Source organism: Myotis myotis, unplaced genomic scaffold, assembly GCF_014108235.1.
Source record: "Myotis myotis isolate mMyoMyo1 unplaced genomic scaffold, mMyoMyo1.p scaffold_m19_p_6, whole genome shotgun sequence".
Classification (NCBI taxonomy): domain Eukaryota; kingdom Metazoa; phylum Chordata; class Mammalia; order Chiroptera; family Vespertilionidae; genus Myotis; species Myotis myotis.
Genome location: NW_023416368.1, coordinates 42,456,443 through 42,479,190, shown reverse-complemented (window position 1 = coordinate 42,479,190; position 22,748 = coordinate 42,456,443). Strand labels below are relative to the sequence as shown.

The 22,748-nt window shown below is 37.4% G+C and overlaps 1 protein-coding gene across 1 annotated transcript in view; it reads right to left on the bottom strand.

The window, feature by feature from the left end:
- INTU (inturned planar cell polarity protein) overlaps nt 1-22,748 on the bottom strand; it is a 59,398-nt gene that overhangs the window by 15,661 nt on the left and 20,989 nt on the right. Inside the window, exons 5-10 of the mRNA XM_036315493.1 lie at nt 20,362-20,480; nt 18,977-19,066; nt 17,743-17,820; nt 14,205-14,394; nt 1,513-1,566; nt 70-132 (exon numbers count right to left, since the gene is read on the bottom strand). Of these exons, the coding sequence (XP_036171386.1) occupies nt 70-132; nt 1,513-1,566; nt 14,205-14,394; nt 17,743-17,820; nt 18,977-19,066; nt 20,362-20,480 (594 nt within the window). The remainder of the gene's footprint in view (nt 1-69; nt 133-1,512; nt 1,567-14,204; nt 14,395-17,742; nt 17,821-18,976; nt 19,067-20,361; nt 20,481-22,748) is intronic.

Below are 22,748 nucleotides of genomic sequence, written 5' to 3'. Positions count from 1 at the left end.
TGCAAAAGTTTGAGAAAATTTAGGTCATATAGCAGTTGGACATTTATAAAGATTCAAGCTTCAACTTACCTTATAAAACAAAGAAGACCCTAAAATCGTATACAGCCGCCTCATGTCATAGTAATCCTCAGACTGGGTGGGGGAGAAAACCACAGTGGATTAAAAAATCCTAGTTAAGCAACAACAGTTAAAATGGCAATTATATTCTTTAGTAACTGAATTTTCCACAGCCTTTATTAGAAAACAATACACTAGGATATTAGGGTGCAAGGTAGTGTGCAAAGCAAGTATTTTGATTTAAAACAGTTTTATTTTTGTTTCTTATAAGAAACTACTGACTAGAGACATCTAAAAATAAACATAAGATTTGTTACACCATGAGGGATTAAAATAAATGTATCAAGACAAAAAGCATCTACCTACACATCATCTATGATATTTAACATTAACATATATTATTTTTGATAATACAAATTGGTATAACCTATTTGAGGGCCACTGTGTGGTATGTAAAAAAAAATTAAAAAACATACACTTTTTAATAGAATTATTTGTAATATGCAAAAACTGGAAGTGATTTTTAGCAAAAGAGAATGGTTAACAAAATTAGATATATAACACAGTATCATACCTGAGTAGTCACAAAATGTTTTAGAATATACTGTTTTGCAAAGAATGCAAGCTGCAGAACAAAATATCACTATGATCTAGTTTTTGTTAAAATGGCACTCCTGATGATACACATGTTTATTTTCAGGCCCTAATCTGGATCCAGTCATTTCCCTTAGGAGTCATGGTTCTTTGTAGCAAGAAATATTACTTACACACCATGGCCTGGGTGCGAGTGGTCTTCCTTATTACTGGGGATGGTCACGATTTCTAGGCCTTTTCCCTTAACAGAACTAGGAAACACTACTTTTTTTTTAAAGATTAAAAACCATACTTACACTTTCAATTTAAATGCAGATCTACAGGATTTTTACTTAATTTAATCAACATTACATGTATATCCTGTCTCACAAAACCCAGTTCTTAATGATACTGATGTAATTAATCTTTACATATATGTTATGTAACAAATATTTTTTTATAAAATATTTTTATTGATTTCAGAGAGGAAGTAAGAGAGAGAGAGAAAGAGAGAGAGAGAGAGAGAGAGAGAGAGAGAGAGAGAGAGAGAGAGAGAGAGAGAAACATCAATGACGAGAGAGAATCATTGATCAGCTGCCTCCTGCATGCCCCACACTGGGGATCGAGCCTGAAACCTGGGCATGTGCCCTGACCAGGAATCAAACTGGTTCATAGGTCGATGTTCAACTGGCCAGGCACAAATATGTTCAACTGAGTAGAAAATCTTAAGGTAAGCAAAACAGACTTTGCCATTGTCAAAATAGAGACCTAATGTTATGTATTTCAAGATTATTGCATGCTCACTTGCAATATTTTTAGAATGACTGATTTACAAAATGAGAAATCAACACTGTCTTTCCTAAAACTCACTGCTTCTCTTACCAGTTCTGCAAAATCTGCAGCCTCCAAGTCACTCAATGCTGTGTCTAATTCCATCTGTGTGGGGGAGAAAGAAGAGTAACACAAACAATTAACTGATAATTACTTTCAAATCATGGCCATATAAAAGTGTTTAATAATTACTTAAAGAATTGAATAAGTATCTTTCTCCTTTGTATTATTTAGGAACTGTTCCTCCCAGGGGTTGAGCATCAACCTGTGAACCAGGAGGTCACTGGTTCGATTCCCGGTCAGGGAACATGCCTGGGTTGCAGGCTCGATCCCCAGTAGGGGTGTTCAGGAGGCAGCCGATCGATGATTCTCTCATAATTGATGTTTCTATCTCTCTCTTCCTCTCCCTTCCTCTCTCTGAAATAAAAACAACAACAACAAACATGTTAAAAAAACAAACAGTCCCAAACAGAACATCTTGTTTTTAAGCTTTGCAATTACAAAAAAGTTAATTTAACATATAGGCATTTTTCAATTAAATCACAATTGAAAACTAGGCTTCCCTCTGAATTCAATATAAGATAATTTATGAGATTAAAAAACTGCTTTCAGTTTTAAGTTAGAAAAAATTTTAACATATTAAAATTCTTAGAGGAAAAATCAATCATAATGTAGCTAATCTATTTTGAGTTGTTTTTATTTTTCTGTTTTTTCTATATATTTCTCAACAGATGGATTCTTAGAAAATATCAACATTCTTCCCTGTCTCTCTCCTATCTATCTATATATTTAAAAGCCTAAGTGACTGGCTGGTAGTTATGACACACAATGACCACCAAGGGGCAGATGCTCCGACCAGTAGCTATGACGCACACTGACCACCAGGGGCCAGACGCTTAATGCAGGAGCTGCTGAGCTGCAGAGGGAGCCCGATTCTGTGTAGCGTCACCCAAGAACCGCCCTCTCGAAATCTGGGGCCCCTGGGGGGATGTCAGAGAGCCGGTTTCAGCCCCATCCCCACAGGCCAGGCCAAGGGACTCCACCTGCCAGAGGGACCCCACTCATTCTGCAGACACCCTTTGAGCCGCAGCGCCGCCTGTGGGAGGTTGGCTCCAGGACGTGTCTGGCCTGTCTTGCCCAGTTCCGCCCCTCCGGCCACTTTCTAATTAATTTCTTTTCAATGTGCATGAATCCGTGCACCAGGCCTCTATTGTTTTGTATAAAAGGACTGTTAATAATTATTCATGGATTAAAACAGGAAGGCAGGTGTTCTCTTGAAATCTGGCACAGCTTATCTACCCTACAGAGTTATTAGAAAAATATATTACTTAGGATTTAGCTTCTGTTTCTATGGAAATTGCCTAAACTCCTTCATGAATTTTTTTTCTCCCTAAAGCCTTCACAATTTAAAAACAATAACTTAGCAGTTTAATCTGTAATGAATATACATGAATTAAAAACTATTGGCAATGAAAGTTTGTAGCATATGTGCTATTTGTGAAAAATAATCCTCTAAAAAACAAGTCCAAGACACTCTCTGCAGGACTGTTTCACAAACTGTGTCTTACTGAGATGACAAAAGCTTTGGAAACATTAGTCATGCTTTTTATTGCTTTTCTTAACCAGGCTTATTACTCATTTGTGACCTACATTTTTCTGCATCTAGCAAATAATTCATGCTCTCCTTTCTGCAGCTATAGTTTCTCTTGAGAAAAACTGCAGGACAAAAAGAAAATTACCCACTTGTGATTTTTTATTTCAGAAATGTTACTGTTTAATGGGTTGCTGTTCCTGCTAAAGAACTCAATATATAGGCTAATGTACAAGGTCATTAGAATTGTTTCCTCATATTTCTTAAGAGAAAAGGTAAAGTATCTTTTCTCTTAATTATTCCAATGTTCCTGAGGAAAAATGATTTTTTAAAAAAACATAACATCTGACAAAAAAACAAAATAAGGAAATTTTCAAACACCTGAGAAGAACACTGAAGACCTCATTGTATACTAAACTCAGAACAAGTTAAGTTTTTTTTCTTTTTTTTTTAAATTAAATCTTTATTGTTCAGATTATTACATTTGTTCCTCTTTTTTCCCCCCATAACTCCCCTCCTCCCAGTTCCCGCCCCACCCTCCGCCCTCACTCCCCGCCCACTGTCCTCATCCATAGGTGTACGATTTTTGTCCAGTCTCTTCCCGCATCTCCCGCACCCCTTTCCCCCCCCAAGAATAGTCAGTCCATTCCCTTTCTATGTCCCTGATTCTATTATGATCACCAGATTATTTATTCACTTGATTCTTAGATTCACTTGTTGATAGATGCATGTTTGTTGTTCATAATTTGGATCTTTACCTTTTTCTTCTTCTTCCTTTTCTTAAAGGATACCTTTCAGCATTTCATATAATACTGGTTTGGTGGTGATGAACTCCTTTAGCTTTTCCTTATCTGTGAAGTTCTTTATCTGACCTTCAATTCTGAATGATAGCTTTGCTGGATAAAGTAATCTTGGTTGTAGGTTCTTGGTATTCATCACTTTGAATATTTCTTGCCACTCCCTCCTGGCCTGCAAAGTTTCTGTTGAGAAATCAGCTGACAGTCGTATGGGTATTCCCTTGTAGGTAACTGGGTTTCTTTCTCTTGCTGCTTTTAAGATTCTCTCTTTGTCTTTTGCTCTTGGCATTTTAATTATGATGTGTCTTGGTGTGGTCCTCTTTGGACTCCTTTTGTTTGGGGTTCTCTGCGCTTCCTGGACCTGTAAGTCTATTTCTTTCACCAGGTGGGGGAAGTTTTCTGTCATTATTTCTTCAAATAGGTTTTCAATATCTTGCTCTCTCTCATCTTCTGGCACCCCTATAATTCTGATGTTGGTACGCTTGAAGCTGTCCCAGAGGCTCCTTACACTGTCTTCGTATTTTCGGATTCTTTTTTCATTTTGCTTTTCCAGTTGGGTGTTTTTTGCTTCTTCGCGTTTCGAATCTTTGACTTGATTCTTGCGCTCCTCTGGTTTGCTGTTGGGAGTCTGTATAATATTCTTTATTTCAGTCAGTGTATGCTTAATTTCTAGTTGGTTCTTTATCACAACATCGAGGGTCTCATTAGATTTCTTGAGGATCTCACTACATTTATCGGCGGTCTCACCAGTCTTTTCGAGGGCCTTACTAAGTTTATCGGCAGCTTCTAGACAGTTCTTGAGAGACCTTAAAAGTGTGGTTTTGAGCTCTATATCTTCCATTTCTGACATTTGCGTCCTGTTTCTTTGTCTCCGCATTTTTTAATCTTTTCTTGGTGCACCCCCTAGTGGCCTTTGTGTGTAGTCTTGTTGTAATTAAGCCTTGATTGTTGTCGGCAATACCAGGGGTGATTTGACCTCCAGGCTAACTCAAGTTTTTTTTCTAAGTTAAAATAACTTTCCACCTAAATTTATTAGGTATAAGTAACCTCACATGCATATGTCTTCAACTATATATATTTGTAAAATTTATTTCAGAGAGAAGAAGGGAGAGAGAGAGAGAAACATCTATGTGAGAAAGAAACATTGATCAGCTGCCTCTTGCATGCTCCCCAACTGGGAATTGAACCTGGAACCTGGGTTTGTGCCCTGGACAGAAATCAAACCTGACACCTCTTGGTGTACAGGACGAAGCTCCAACCAGCTGAGTCATACTGGCCAGGGCTAGATTTTTTGAGGCATACAAATCCTTAATATTTTTCATTGGAAAATATATAGTCACTAAACACTACTATTTTTTTTTTTTTTTAACACAGTAAGCAATTTCAAAGAGAAGTGTGTAAATCAGGGGTGGGCAAACTTTTTGACTCGAGGGCCACAACGGGTTCTCAAACTGGATCGGAGGGCCGGAACAAAAGCATGGATGGAGTGTTTATGTGAACTAATATAAATTCAAAGTAAACATCATTACATAAAAGGGTATGATCTTTTATTTCAATAGTTTTATTCATTTCAAACGGGCCGGATCCGGCCCACGGCTGGTGTAAATTATTTGAGTTTGCTGGTAATTTCAAGGGCTAGTGTTTAAAACTTTACATTCACTAGAGACCTTTAGATCACTTTACAGAAGATGTCTATCTCATTTTCCAAAAATTTTGTTCTTACTTTTCTTAACCAGACTATAAAATAGAGAAAAAGTCTAAGCTATGTCCTCAGTATTTTCTGTGTATTAATCTCACCTACCCAACTGAACTGTGAGAATCCAGAGGAGCCTTTCCTGGATTCCCCAAAACACAACACAAATCCGAGTACCTGGCACAATGAAGACGGATCTCCAGACAGTAGTGTTAGAATTAACAAGGATAGAAGCAACTAAAGATAAGCAATTGGTATGACTTGAGGCAACAAATTAAAAAATATACACCAGAATTCACAGAGTGAGATCTCAGTTCAATATTCTTTTAGGTTGAGATAAATAAAAGCATTTAATAAAATGTATGCTAAATTAAGAAAAAATGCCAATAAGAAAGCCAAATTAAGAAAAAATGCCAGTAAGAAAGAATATAGGAGGTAGCCTTCATGGACTTTATAAGAACAAAACAGGTTCTATTTTAAAATGTCTTAAACTTCTTAGGGGGAAGATAATATTTACTCTTAACGTATCCAAAGTCTAAAGACATTGCTCCCCAAAACATTAAACACCTCTAGTCTGGCAGGTCTCATGAAATTGCACTTTCTGACTCACGAAATTGGCCTTCTGTCTTTCAGAAGAGAAAAGACCCCCAAATGGGCATACAACAGACTTTGGAGCCAGTGTCTTTCTATCTTAAAGGTAAAGTTTTCTATTAACTGTCTGTCTATATTGAACACTTATAATTTCTTATAAAAATACTGGTGGAGGTAGAATTATATGTATATATATCACAAACTTTTTAGTTTTAACATGAAAATGGTAATTGTTGGCCTGAGATATCAAAAATTGCAGCAGCAGCAGTTGACAAGGCAGAGACAAAATACGAGTATCAAAAAGTAAAAGTTTCGCCGCCACTGCCACCGCTGTGCGCTGACTCTCTGGAGAACGAGCATCCTATCTGGCCATGGCGTCTGTGCCCGACCCTCCTCTCCCAGGTCTCCTCTCTACTGGGGAGGCGTAGGAAGGAAACCTCTGGTTTCCCCGAGAGAGACGCAGAGCCCATGGTTGGCCGCTGCCGCTGCCGTGTGCTGGGTGTGCAAGTACCAGGAGAGCAAGAACTCTGGCTTTGCTCACCTTGGTGTTCCACAGCCTAGCACAATGCCTGACACATTGAGTGTCACAGGCAACTCATCCTATCCTGGGTGATTTTGCAGAATCCATGGTGCCAGCCAACATCCATGACCCCACAGGTATTCCCCTTTCCCAAGTGGTCCAACCTAGGTCTTTTCCCAATAAGGATAGATCTTGTGCAAGAATTCTAGTGCCAGCTATTAAAAGAGAATTGGAGTGATGACTTCATTGCCATGTTTTCTGATTCCATTAATGCTGGGATAAGAGGAACATGCGGTCCCCAGTCTTGTCCTGGAGCCGATAGAACGAGCAACTAAATCGAATAACATCCACCCTTCATTGGCAAAGTAGACACAGCTGGTGAGACAATTCGCAGCTGGGAAGGGAAGAGGATGCCTGGAAAACGCCCAGGGCACCGCGATCACCCGAGAAGCAGCCATGTGAGCAGCCTGCCCCATCCGAGGAGAGGCAGCCTCACGCGGCCTGCTCCCATGAGAGCAGTAGCAGCTGCGCGAGCTGCCCACCCCCGTCTGAGGAGCAGCAGCTGTGCAAGCAGCCCGCCCCCCCGTACGAGGAGGAGCAGCCTCACACGCAGCCCACCACTGTCCGAGAAGCAGCAGTCCTGCAAGCAACCTGCCCCTGTCTGAGGAGCAACAGCCTTGTGAGCAGCCCACCCCAGTCCGAGGAGCAGCAGCCGTGCAAGCAGCCCGCCCCCAAGAGTGGCAGCCCCGGCGAGCAGCCTGCCCCCATCCAAGGAGCAGCAGCTCCGTAAGCAGCCCACCCGTGTCTGAGGAGCAGCAGCCACATGAGCAGCCTGGCCCCGTATGAAGAGCAGCAGCCCTGCGAGCAACCTGCCCCCATCTGAGGAGCACCAGTGGTGCGAGTAGCCCATCCCCTTTTGAGGAGCAGCAGCTGCGCAGGCAGCCTACCCCTGCCAGCCAGAGGAGCCACCACTGCTGTGAACAGCACCCACCATAGGAGCCACCGCCAACTGAGGAGCAACGTCTGCTGCAACCGCCTGAGGAATAGCCACCGCCTGAGGAGCCACTGCCGCCCAAGGAGCAGCCCCTGCTCTATTCGACATCTAGATCCTTCAGTGAGAGCAAAAGTGAGAAGACAAAGAAACCCCCAAAGGAAAGAAAAGGAGGAATCACCAGAAAAGCAGCTAAGTGAAACAGAGGCATGCAATTTGACAGAAAAATAATTCAGAATAAGGGTCATACAGATCATAAAACAGAGGGATGAAAAAAATTAACAACTTATATAAGAACCAAGAAGAAATAAAGAGTGATATAGCTGCAATAAAAAACACCATGGAAAGTTTCAACAGTAGACTAGGAGAGGCGGCGGACCAAATTAGCAAATTAGAAGACAGGGAAGCAAAACACACCCAAACTCAACTGCAATTGGAGAAAAAAATTAAAAGATAGGAGGAGAGCCTGAGGGAGTTTTGGAACAACATGAAACGAAGCAACATATGAATAATAGGGATGTCAGAACGACAGGAAGAGGAACAAGAGTTAGAAAACCTATTTGAAGAAATAATGTCAAAAAACTTCCCTGTTGTGGGGAAGAAAAAAGTCACACAAGCACAGAGAATCCCAAACAAGATGAACCCCGAAAGATCCACACTGAGACATATTGTAATTACGATGGCAAATGTACAGGACAAAGAGAGAATCTTAAAGGCTACAAGAGAGAGAGAGAATCCCTAACCAGTTTGGCTCAGTGGATAGAGCATCGGCCTGCGGACTGAAGGGTCCCAGGTTCGATTCTGGTCAAGGGCATGTACCTTGGTTGTGAGCACATCCCCAGTAGGGAGTGTGCAGGAGGCAGCTGATCGATATTTCTCTCTCATCAATGTTTCTAACTCTCTATCCCTCTCCCTCCCTCTCTGTAAAAAATCAATAAAATATATTTAAAAAGAAAAGAGAGACAGAAAATTACGTATAAGGGATCTCCCATTATATTATCAAATGTTTTCTCAACAAAAACACATCAGACCAGAAAGGAATGGAAGGAAATTTACAAAGTGATAAAAAGCAAGGGACTGAATCCAAGAATATTCTATCCAGCAATTGAAGGGAAAATAAGGAGCTTCACAGATTAAAAAAGGCTAAGGGAGTTTATCACTACCAAGCCAGCAATGCAAGAAATGCTAAAAGGAATGGTGTAAAAAGAAGAAATAAAAAGGGAAGAAGGAACACAGGCACAAAAAATAAAAATGGCTACAAACAAGCACCTATCAATAATAACTTTAAACATAAACGGACTAAATGCTCCAATCAAAAGACAGCGAGTGGCTGAATGGAAAAAACAACAACACATGACCCATATATACGCTGTCTACAAGAGACCCACTTCAGAATAAGGGACTCACACAGACTGAAAGAGAAGGAATGGAAAAACATCTCTCAGGCAAATGGAAAAAAAGAGCTGGGGTAGCAATACTTATATCTGACAAAATAGACCTCAAAGTGAAGGCTATATATAGCAAGAGATAAGGAAGGCCACTTCATAATACTAAAGGGATCGATACAACAAGAGGATATAACCCTTGTAAACATATATGCACCCAATACATGAACACCTAAATACATAAAAAAACTCCTGGAAGATATCAAGGGAGAGATCGACAACAGTACAATCATAGTAGGGGACTTTAATACCCCACTGACATCACTGGATAAATCCTCTAGACAAAAAATCAGCAAAGAAATAGCAATCCTAAATGACTCACTAGATCAGATGGACTTAACTGACATCTTCAGAGCATTTCAACCCAAAGCCACAGAATATACGTTCTTTTCAAGTGCACAAGGGACATTTTCAAAGACAGGCCACATATTGGGTCACAGGCAAAGTCTTTCCAAATTCAAAAAGATTGAAATCATATCAAGCATCGTCTCAGACCACAATGGCTTAATATTAGAAATAAACTACAATAGAAACAATCAAAATAATTGAAACACTTGGAAGCTGAAAAGCATGCTATTAAACAATGATTGAGTTACCAAAGAGATCAAAGAAGAAATTAAAAACATACAGAAAATGACAATGAAAACACAATAATCCAAAATCTACGGGACACAGTGAAAGCAGTCCTGAGAGGGGAGTTTATAGCTCTACAGGCCTACCTAAAAAAACAAGAAAAAATGGTAGTAAATCATCTAACTCTACAACTTAAAGAATTAGAAAGAGAGCAATAAGAAAAGCCCAGAGTGATCAGAAGGAAGGAGATAATAAAGATCAGAACAGAAATAAATGACATAGAGACAAAAAAAAAAAAAAATACAAACGATTGATCAAAAGATCAATGAAACCAAGAGCTGGTTCTTTGAAAGGATAAACAAGATTGATGAACCTCTAGCCAGGCTCACCAAGAAGCAAAGAGAGAGGACCCAAATAAACAAAATCAGAAATGAAAGAGGCAAAATAACAACCAATCCCACAGAAATACAAAGGATTGTTAAAAAATACTATGAACAACTCTATTCCAACAAACTAGACAACCTAGAGGAAATATTCCTAGAAAAATACAACCTTCCAAAACTCAATCAGGAAGATTCTAAAAATCTCAATAGGCCAATAACTATGGAGGAAATTGAAGCAGTCATCAAAAAGCTTCCAGCAAACAAAAGCCCAGGGCCAGACAGCTTCACAGGGGAGTTTTACCAAACATTCAAGGAAGAACTAAAACCTATCCTCCTCAGACTATTCCAAAAAATTCAAAATAAAGGAACACTTCCAAGCTCATTCTATGAGCATCACCCTAATACCAAAACCAGATAAAGACAACACAATGAAAGAGAATTACAGGCCAATATCCCTCATGAACATAGATGCCAAAATCCTCAGCAAAATCCTAGCAAATCGGATCCAGCAGTACATCAGAAAGATCATACACCATGACCAAGTAGGATTTATCCCAGGGATGCAAGGATGGTACAATATCGGCAAATTAATAAACGTGATACATCACATAAACAAATTGAGAGAAAAAAACCACAGAGTCATATCAATTGATGCAGAAAAAGCATTTGACAAAATCCAACACCCATTTTTCATAAAAACTCTCAGCAAGGTGGGAGTAAAAGGATCATACCTCTACATAATAAAAGCCTTATATGACAAACCTACAGCCAACATCATACTCAATGGGCAAAAACTAAAATCGTTTCACCTAAGAACAGGAATGAGACAGGGATGCCCACTTTCACCACTCCTGTTTTACATAGTACTGGAAGTGTTAGCCATAGCAATTAGATAAGAAGAAGAAATAAAAGGTATCCAAATTGGAAAAGAAGACGTAAAACTCTCCTTATTCGCAGATGACATGATACTATACATAGAAAACCCTAAAGACTTCATCAAAAAATTATAAGACTTAATAAATGAATTTGGCAAGGTAGCAGGATACAAAATTAATGCCAAGAAATCTATGGCATTTTTATACACCAATAGCGAACTCACAGAAAGAGAAACTAAAAAAATTAATGCCATTTACCATTCCACCAAAAAAAAAATTAAGATACGTAGGAATAAACTTAACTAAGGAGGTAAAAGACCTGTACTCGGAAAACTACAGGACACTGAAAAAAGAGATAGAGGAAGACATAAACAGATGGAAGAACATACCGTGTTCATGGACTGGTAGAATCAACATCATTAAAATGTCCATACTACCCAAAGCAATCTATAGATTCAATGCACTCCCCATTAAAATACCAATGGCATATTTCTCAGACATAGAACGAACTCTCGAAAAAATTCATATGGAATAAAAAAAGACCCCAAATAGCTGCAGCAATCCCGAGAAAGAAGAACAAAGTAGGAGAGATCTCAATACCAGATATCATGCTGTATTACAAAGCCACTATTCTCAAAATTGCATGGTACTGGCACAAGAACAGACATATAGACCAATGGAATAGAATAGAGAACCCAGAAATCGACCCAAACCACTATGCTCAATTAATATTTGACAAAGGAGGCAAGAACATACAATGGAGTCAAGACAGTCTCTTCAATAAATGGAGTTGGGAAAATTGGACAGATACATGCAAAAAAAATGAAACTAGACAACCAACTTACACCATACATAAAAATAAACTTAAAAATGGATAATGGACTTAAACATAAGACGGGAAGCCATAAAAATTTTAGAGGAATCGGCAGCAGCAATATCTCAGACATATGCTGAAGCAGTATCTTCACCGATACAGCTTCTAGGGCAGTGATGGCGAACCTATGACACGCGTGTCAGAGTTGACACGCGACCTCATTTTTTTGGTTGATTTTTCTTTGTTAAATGGCATTTAAATATATAAAATAAATATAAAAAATATAAGTGTTTGTTTTACTATGGTTGCAAATATCAAAAAATTTCTATATGTGACACGACACCAGAGTTAAGTTAGGGTTTTTCAAAATGCTGACACACCGAGCTCAAAAGGTTCGCCATTACTGTCCTAGGGCAATGGAAACTAAAAAGAAAATAAACAAAAGGGGCTACATCAAAACAAAAAGCTTCTGTACAGCAAAATAAACCATAAACAAAACAACAAGAAAGCCAACTGCATAGGAGAACATATTTGCCAATGTTATCACCGATAAGGATTTAATCTCCAACATTTACAGGGAACTCATACAACTGAACAAAAGGAAGATAAACAACCCAATCAAAAAATGGGCAATGGACCTAAATAGATACTTTTTGAAAAAGGACATAAGGAAGGCCAAGAGACATATGAAAACATGCTCAATGTCACTAATCATCTGAGAGATGCAAATCAAAACGACAATAGGCACCATCTCACACCTGTCAGAATGGCTATCATCAACAAATCAACAAATGACAAGTGCTGGCGATGATGCAGAGAAAAAGGAACCCTTGTGCACTGCTGGTGGGAATGCAGACTGGTGCAGCCACTGTGGAGAACAGTATGGAGTGTCCTCAAAAAACTAAAAACGGAACTCCCATTTGACCCAGTGATCCCACTTCTAGGAATATATCCCAAGAAACTAGAAACACCAATCAGAAAGGATATATGCACCCCTATGTTCATAGCAGTACAATTTACCATAGCTAAGTTTTGGAAACAGCCTAAGTGCCCATCAGCAGATGAGTGGATTAAAAAACTGAGGTACATCTACACAATGGAATACTACACTGCAGTAAAAAAGAAGGAATTCTTACCATTTGCAATAGCATGGATGGAACTGGAGAGCATTATGCTAAGCAAAATAAGCCAGGCAGAGAAAGTTAAATATCACATGATCTCACTCATTTATAGAATATAATAAACAACATAAATTGATGAACAAAAACAGATTCAGAGACAGAGAAGCATTGATCAGACTGCCAAATCTCAGAGGGAAGGTAGGGCAAGGTGGGGGTAAGGGGGAGAGATCAACCAAAGGACTTGTATGCATGCATATAAGCCTAACCAATGGACACAGACACCAGGGCGGTGAGGGCATGAGTTGGGGGTGGAGGATGGTGGGGCAATGTAATACCTTAATCAATAAAGAAAAAAATTTTTTTAAAGTAAAAGTTTCCTCTAAATTTGCTCTAACCTCCTTCAAAATAAAAATTATACAATAATACTCTAATCACTACAATTATGACTACAATGGGCCAGGCTTGATTCTAAGCACTTTACATGTAACAGCACATAACTCCTCTGTCAAGTAGCTACTATATTTGTCCCCGTTTTAAAGATAAGAAAATTCAACAAAGCAACTGACATATCAATTTAAATAATTATTGAACTGTTAAAAAAGCATTTATTTGATTGTACATTAAAGAATTCCATGAAGAGTGGAACCCTGAATTGGGTTTTTACTACAACAGGCTGGGTTTCTTCATGGGCAGGGAACTGGCTATGGCATAGTGTCTTGTTTAATACTAATCCAAATGCTGTAGCTGAAAACATTGCTGGTGATGAAAATTTCTGAAATGATCTTTCCAGTTATTCAGCAGTAAAGTTATTCTAGGTCTCCAGATATGACTAAAATCACTTTGATGATACTTAACCATCATGAAGCCTTACCCTTGTTAAGATATACAGGGGACAAGGCAAAAGCTAATTATATATGTTCATGTAAGGAAAGATTTTGCTATGATTAATGGAGATCTATACTTAACTAAGAATATTGTTTGTTAGACAATCATTTCATTTACCATTATTTTACATAGAAACATAACTCTAACATAACCTTACACTGTAAAATCAAAGTTACGAAATTCATAAATAAAAATACAACAAATAATTATGATTTCTGAAAAGTAATCCAAGTTTGGACAAAGCTTAAACATTGTAAAATGAAAGAGCTAACTTTTATTTAGAAAGGAAAATTTGTCTTAAGTTCACTGCACTGGACCCCCTGCTTCATCAACCAATTACCTTTCTGACTCTTACCCACAATCCTGAAAATAACAAAAAGCTTTAGGTGGGAGAAAGGGGAAGAGAAGACAGAGAATTGTAAAGCAGCTGGTCCTGATTCTTACTTTATGACACTTAAGATTACCTTGATTTCCTGAGGAAGTGTGAGCCACCGCACTCCAGGGAGACTGTCTAAAAGAACTGCACTGGAGGCCTCGTACTGCTGGGCACTGGGACTGGCCCTGCCATGCAGCTTGGCAGGCTGGAGGGCTCTTTGAAAGAACAGTTCAAAAAAATGATCCAACCGAGGAGCATTCTCAACCTGGCAAAAGGCACTGAAGAACCAAGAGCTCTAAGTTAGAACAACGCGTGGAAATAAACGGTGGTCATCTTTTGTGTGCTGCTAGGAGGACTGGATCTTTCCCAACCAGGTAAGCTCTCTTCCTTACTCCTGTCTCTTAGTAAGAATTACTGCTATAATGTTACTGATGGAATGTGTTAAGAAATTTACCTTGTCAATATTTTTTACCCTAAAACCTACACCTACTCTCAAATGCACTGAGTAGTGGTCCTATGGAAGAACCACATGCTAATACAAGTGGTATATCTACAGCAGAATGGGCTCAGGTGCCCTTTTTGTAAAAAATGTGAGTTGTTTTTACCTCTCACTACCAACCATTTACAACTCTCAATATCTTTCAGGCAATATGGAAAAATAAAGAGATTTTGAGCTTTGTAATATAGCTTCGAGTCTTATCACAACAGTTACTAGGTATATATCACAGGGAAATAATCTAACCTTTCTCTGAACTTTGTTTCCATTTCTGTAAAAATAGGGATCGTACAATCTAATTCGCATTCAAACTATCTAGTATATAATTAGTATAAGCACGTATAAGGCTCATTACTTAGTAAGCACATAAATTAACCTAAGTTATTTCCTCCCCTCTTTAAGGAAAGCATAATTATTGAAAAATTCAAAAGAGGAAGAGACTTGGTTTTAGCCATGTAAAATAATACAACATTGCCAAATAATACAACATTGCTGCAACATTCATTGGAATAGCTCACTGGGTAATGTAATTGGTAATATTAGCAGAATACTACTCACTGATTCATTCAGCAAATTACTTGAGTGCCTAGTATGCTCTTGATATTTTGTTCTTGTCTTTTGTCTTGATATTTGTACTGCTGTATAGCAATAAAAATATCAAGACAAAAGACAAGGTCTCTGCTCCTATGGCGGTCACATTCTAGTGGAGAAAGACAAGTGAACAAACAGTAAAAACATGAACACTTACAAAGGACTGTGCATAGAACAGGGCCTTGTGAATGTGTGATGTAACTGGTTGGCTATTTTAGACCAAATGGTTGGAGAAGAGTCTCTTAGAATGGGGCATTTAAGCTGAGATGCCAATGTCTAGAAGGTCCAGTGGGAGCAGAGTGCAAAAGCCAAAGGGGGGAAACAAGGTTGGCCAGGTGCCTACAGAATGGTGCAGAGGGGTGGGTGTGGTTTGAGATCCAAAATCAGAAAGGTAGGTAGGAGCCAGATATTGTAGAAAGATCACTCTAACTGCATTTGGAAATTAATTAAAGTGGACTTGACTTGGGATTGTGAATATAAAATACAATATACAGATGGTCTATTATAGGATTGTACACCTGAAACCTATATTAACCTACTAGAGGCCCGATGCATGAAATTCATGCAAGAGTAGGCCTTCCTTCCCCTGGCTGCCAGCACCGGCTTCCCTCTGGTACCCAGGACCCGGGCTTCCCTCCGGCTGCAGGCAGGCACCCGGGACCCAGGCTTCCCTCGCAGCCCCGGCTTCGTCCTCAGGTCATCTGGAAGGATGCCCAGAAGGACATCTGGTCTAATTAGCATATGATGCTTTTATTATTATAGATATCACCCCAGAAAATTCAATAAAAAATTAATTAAATTTGAAAAAAAAGGGCAACTAATTAAAGTGGCAACAATGGAGGCAAGGAAACCAGTTAGGAGTTTACTATAGTAGTGAGAGATGGCTATAGTTAGAGAGGGTAATAGTGAAGATGGAGAGAAATGGATGGATTGGCTGAAATGGACTTGCTGATGGACTGGCTGGGAATGGTGAGGGAAACTGTTATATCTTTAATTTGATCACAACACTAAATTTTGTTTATGTACAATCAGTTTTCTGTGGCTCAAAAGGCCTTTCATATCTTTCATAATCAGAAAAAATCTTGTTATTAAAAATTGCAAAACGACTATTAACAACATATTGGATACATACTGCTTTTTGGTTTTAAGAACTCAGTGGATCTTCACATTTATGGTTTGCTTTTCAAATTCCCACTTGAACAAGAAGAAACTAGTTCAGTTTGTTGCCATCTTGGCAACCAATGGCTACCTTCCAAATCAATGGAAGCTAAATTTCAAGATGAACTTCAGAGAAAGTAAAAGTATCTCTGCCCCCAAACTACTCCACCGAAATCTGCAGAACAACTCCAACTGATCATCTTCATGAATAGAATTTATTGCAGGAGTTTATTCTTTGATTATCTCTGATTTTATGAAAACAGAAAGCTTTAATTAGGGTAAAACATAGCAAGCTTTGCTCATCTAGTGTAAATGTAAGGAGATAGTTTATAACCACATCCTTACACTTCATAGGTTAAAAATGTCCTCATTGATAAATGGTAAAAGCCTGTTTGTGGCTGCCTGGCCTTTTGTAGTTCACACATTTGGAAAATGCTAACAAGTAAGTAATTGAGAGGAATGTGTCTCCTAAGCAGCTGTTGGAGAACACTGCAAACCAGACAATTTTCCCAGATGGCACAATCACAGAAAATCCCTAAGACTGCTTTGAGAACAGGGACAGCAAAAATCTACATAGAGAAGCAGAGAGCTGATACTACTAGGCTTGGAAAAGTGTATAAACTGATTGATTTATGTACTGATAGACGCTGAAGACTTTGAAAGCAAAGGTATCATTTTAGCTCTTTAGGTACTGGGACTTATAAAAATCCCACAAAGAGAAAAATATATTTTCCACCATAATTTTACCTGTTAAAATATTGAACAGTTACCTCAACTATCCTTCTTCAGATCAAGAAAGATGCATTACATTATGGGGTAAGGTAAAAAAGCAAGAGGCAGAAAAAAATATATAGTATGAGCACACATGTGTTCAAAAGGAGAGTATTCATATTATATAGAAAATACACAGAAGGATACATAGGAAACTAAACAGTCTATTGTGATTTTTTTAAATTTTAATAGTGCATTCATTTTTACTTGAAAAAAATTTTAGAAGTATCACATTTTAGGATAGTGAATTTGACACTGGTATTGTAACCAGAAAAACACACACATAAAAAAAACAACAACACTTAAAATCTTCTGTTATGAACAAATGCTCTTACATTTACCCCTACAGAAATATATCAAATCAAAATATAATTGTAGTTCATTACTATTTCACTAAAGTAACATATGAGACCAAAAAAAGAAGCAGCAAGGGATGAAATGAAAAACTGCTTAGAGCTATAATTAAAAGCCAGTAATAAAGGATGAGAAAATAAGGAGGGGAAAAAAACCTCAAACAACTAACTTGCCAATGAAGGAATAGTAGTAAGTGCAAGAGGTGATTTAGGCTCAGACACTTAAAACTTGAGATTCAATTCAAAGAAGTACTTACCTATCTAAAGAACCATACATAAATTTTAAGGTTTGGGCAACATTTTCTATCATATTCCTTAGCTGAGGAAGAGGAACTCTAAAAAAGGTAAAAACATTTGTTTATTTGTAGCATAAGCAAATGATGCATATCTGAAAGAAGCAGACCAAGTTTGTAGCCTCTGCCCAGTTCCTTAGCTGGGCTTCCTCTCCCCTTCCTCATGGCCTATGCTGCCTTTATCTTGACATTGTATTTTGTTTTTCTTTTGCCTTCTGGGATACTAAAACAATAAAGACAAATGATTTACCCTAAAGTATCTTATTATGGATGTTCCACAATTTTGTAAACCCACACTTGCAAAACAACCCAGCTTTTCATAATCCAACCCACTGGCCTTGGGCAGTCTCCTAGCAGGGTCCTGTGCTATTTTATACAAGCTACTTGAGCATCTGTGGATTTTGGTAGCCATGTAGGGTCCTGGAACTAAAACCCTGCAGATAGCAAGGGACGACTATAGTCCCCTTTTAGATAGAAAAACACACATTAGTTTGTTAAAGAGAGCCATCATTTAGCGTATATCATAACACCATTATCCCATCGTGTTAAAATTTTGAACCCCAAATTTATGATAGATCATGTCTCTGTTGAAAACTGAAGTCACCTTAAAAACATAATCCATTTAATATTTTTCACTGTAGCCTGTTTGTGATGTTAAACATGATACTCTTCCTCTCGAGATGGAGCTTCATTTCTTCCCCTTGAGTGTGGGCTGGACTAGGTAACTCACTCCAACAAAGAATATATATGGAAATGATAGTGGAAATGATAGTGTCTCTATTTTAAAACTAAGTCATAAAAGGTCTTGCAGCTTCCCCCTTTCTCTATTTTGGATCTTGCTGTGGGGTTAGCCCAGGGACATGCTGTGAAGAGGCTCAAGCTATCTGCAGGTTTTGGTTCTAGGACCCTTCATGGATATCAAAATCCGCAGGTGCTCAGTCCCTTATATAAAATAGCACAGGAGACTGCTCAAAGCCTGTGGGTGGGTTTATGAAAAGCTGGGTTGTTTTGCAAGTATGGGTTTACAAAAATTCACATCACATGAACACACAGTTATTGTACTAGTCCAACAGACCTTTAAATCGTAAAGCTGTTTAAGGAGTGTGCCTTTTGACGAAAATGGCATAATTTTAATGAAACAGACTACGTTAGCAGTATTTGAGACATGACTTTAAGGTCAATAAAACCCTCAACTTACTCTTCAGCAGGCAGGCCAATTAACAACAACTTGTCAGATTCTTTCCAATAAGCCACATGAGTTTGTTTCCCATTTAAAAGAAGGGACGAGCTAAGAAAAAATAAAGTTAGAATATCTTTAAATGTTTTAAGATTATAAAGTCATTCAGAAAAGATTGCATATGGTATGATTTAAGAACTGCATGCCTAACAAGCACATTTCTTGGCATATCCCTAACTGCCACACAGAAAAGATAATCGCACAACAAAAATATATTCTGAAGTAGTTTTTAAAAACCTCACAAAAACTCAAACAAAAGTATATCCATAACAGTAATAAAAAAAATAAATAAATAAGAAAGCTTCCATCCCAGTGTGTTAATTTAATATATCAGGTCTGATGCCTGCGTATGAACTTGCTTTACTAAAGAGATTACAAAAAAAGGAAGACATGGTCCCAGCTTATAAGGTGATATTCAATATGGGACACAGCTACATAAACAAGTAAACAAAATGTAAGTCAGATTTAAACATGTTCCTTAAGGACACTGTTGGAGTGATGTCATTTTTACCAGAAGATGGAAAAAGGAAAGTTAAAGCCTAGAAAATCCAACTTGACATTTTATCAGTATTTTAGGCCTCTTAAAATTTGAGATAAACTATTTTTGTAAAGTCAAAGATTGTTGAAATATTAAGGAAGAAAATAGCTTATACTTCAGAGACTTATTGTATGAAAGAAAAACCAATCCCAAAACAAAACTTAAAAGCTGTTGAGCCTCCTCTTCCCATAAGTTAACTATGGCATCTCAAAGTCAGGGCTGGTTAAGTCAGTGTAGAATGGTATACTTTGTTGTATAATTGACTATATGATGTATTTAATTTTTCCAAAAATTATTTGATATCAGTCTTGCTTATCCATCACTGAAAAAATTTGCACAGATGATACTGCATTCTAAATATGCCTCCTAAAGTATATTCTGTATTTTTCTATCACTGTTGCAAGAATCATAAGAAAAATAAGCACTTAGTCATTCTTACCAACCACAAAGTATTACCCACCCAGCAAGTTAACAATCAAGATAAAATCATGAAAAAGCCAAAACTCATCATAATACCATGCTTAAGGGATACCACCTTCATAAAATAAGTTCTAAAGTATAGGTCACTGGTCCAACTTTGTGATTTGAAGTGTACCAGAACACCCAGATCTACAGCCATATTGAGAACCGATACTTTAAAAAGATGACTGGTAGAAATTACTTAGGTGAGAAGCAAAGTATGCAGATATAGCTACATTATAGATACTAATATATTTGTATAATAGATATTTCTATTAGCATTTTGTCAGAATCAAGGTAAAGAACTTGAAAGAAAAATAATTAAAGCTAAGTAAAAATTAATTATTACCTAGTAACTTGCGTCCCAGTTACATTTTCCAGCATGTCACACAGCGTGAGAAATATCCCTCTCACACTTTTAAGTTTCTGAGATGCATCAGACACTGGGTAATGATAAAGAATTTCTTGCTGTTAAATGAAAACAAAGAAACAAAAATGATCACACTCCTCAAATTTTCCAGTCATTATTTTTTTGTCATGGAAAGTTCAGTTTGTATTAAAAAAAAGAACAACAATAAAAAGAATCTTTTCAGTTTCAGTAGTTTTACTCAAACATAAGAAGAGATATATGCTTAGAATTTTAACGCAGTTGAAAATATAAGTTAGAGACTGTCAAAATTGGTCATGATGTCAAAATATATACTGAATAGGACACTAATTAGTTGTAATAATTTCAAACAATGTTTTAAACTTTAATCCCCTTTACAATAAATTCTAACATGAATATTTTATTATATTTCATTATACAAATATTTTTACACATATGGTATCTGTGTAGATATCATATGTAACTTTTAGGAGTCCTTAAATTTAATTACTTTCATACTGACTTTAAAAGGATCATATTTGTCATTTTTGGTGAATTTGTTAAATTATTAAATCTTTATTTAACCCCAAAACAATACTGAAATTAAAAAGTGAGAACACAAAACTACATTAGAGTAATGCAGATAGGAAGAAAGAAACATTATAATATTATAAATTTTGAAAGGGTTTTCCTACCACAAATTAATCTAAATGAAGTCTTTAAAAAACAGCACATTTTAAATTATGTAAAATACTAGATCTATAGGATAAATCTCAGAATGCTTACTACTTTTCAATTTTCAAGAGGAGTCTGTTCCCAGGAAACATGAAGTTTTAACAAAATAACAAATTTCAAAATCAGGATATGCACTGTGCTAGAACTTTTACCAAAGGGATGAATCATTCTGGACCTCACTTTTTTGCTGTTACTTAAAGCAACATGACATTTTTCTTACAAGGCAAATAAAAAGCAGGCAAAATACAAATTTCCAGATAGAATCCTTGGAGAATTCAGAGTAGTTTCCACTAATACTGTTTAATGGCAATATGCATAAATATTAATAGAGCCACTATTGAAAGCCCAAACTCTTAAAATATTATCAGATATTTTCCTTGGTTCTCTCTCTAAGACTGTTCTACTTCTTGCTTTGGTCTCTTTTTACAAGAAGTAATTATGTGACATGGTATGTATATCTTGGCAACTTTTACATTAGGACAAATATAAATAATGACAAACTATACACATCTGCTTTTTGTGCTTATTAATAAACAAATTCAATATATGCAAATTGCTATGGAATGTGTTGGCCATACACTCTGCCTAACAACTCAAATCTTCTTGCAATATTTTTAGTGTAAAAACAGTTAAACACTTTATCTCTAGAAATTAAGTCAAACATCAGTTAAGATCTTCTGTTATGTCTACTTATACATTTAAAACTTTGCTAGTCAATAAATGTATTGTATGTAGCCAAATAACAAATACCACTTTAAACAAATAACCATATTTCCTTTGATTCATTTTGTGAAATTTCTAAATATTTAATTCAAAGAAAACAAGCTTTTCTTAGATATGTCACTCACAGGAAAACAAAATGACCCTATGACATCTTATTGTAAGATAAGTCATACCAGTAAAGAAAGGTCCTTTGAGAAAACCTCTATGCCAACTGCTGCAGAACCAGTCTGGAAAACCTCACTGTTAACGCGCCGGCAAGCTCTACAATTCCTAACCAATTTAATTAGCTGTATTTTTAAGCACTTGCTAGCAGCACGCATTTGCAGCAACTCCCACTCTATTCAATGAGAATAAAAAGCCTCTCTTGATCAGTGTTGATACAGGACTGTCAACAGACTGAGAAACATCTACACACTTTCCCATGGAAAGAAAGGCAAGGATAACAAAAGGCCTCAGCAGCATCCTACTCTCAGACAACCTAGAAAGAGGCAGAGTGCTACCATCCCAGAAACTTAGTGTGTGTTTTACACAATAAATGGTTAAACTTCTCATTTGTTTTAAAGGTATAAAGGACTAATCATACATGCAAGAAATTAGGATGATTAACTCTAGGTCTCTAGGCATTTCAGAACAGAGAAAATAATAAAAATATCTGCCGAAACCGGTTTGGCTCAGTGGATAGAGCGTCGGCCTGCGGACTGAGGGGTCCCGGGTTCGATTCCGGTCAAGGGCATGTACCTGGGTTGCGGGCACTTCCCCAGTGGGGGATGTGCAGGAGGCAGCTGATCGATGTTTCTCTCTCATCGATGTTTCTAACTCTCTATCTCTCTCCCTTCTCTCTGTAAAAAATCAATAAAATATATTAAAAAAAATATGTATAAGTAAATCCCTTCTTTTCCTTTTGAATCAGT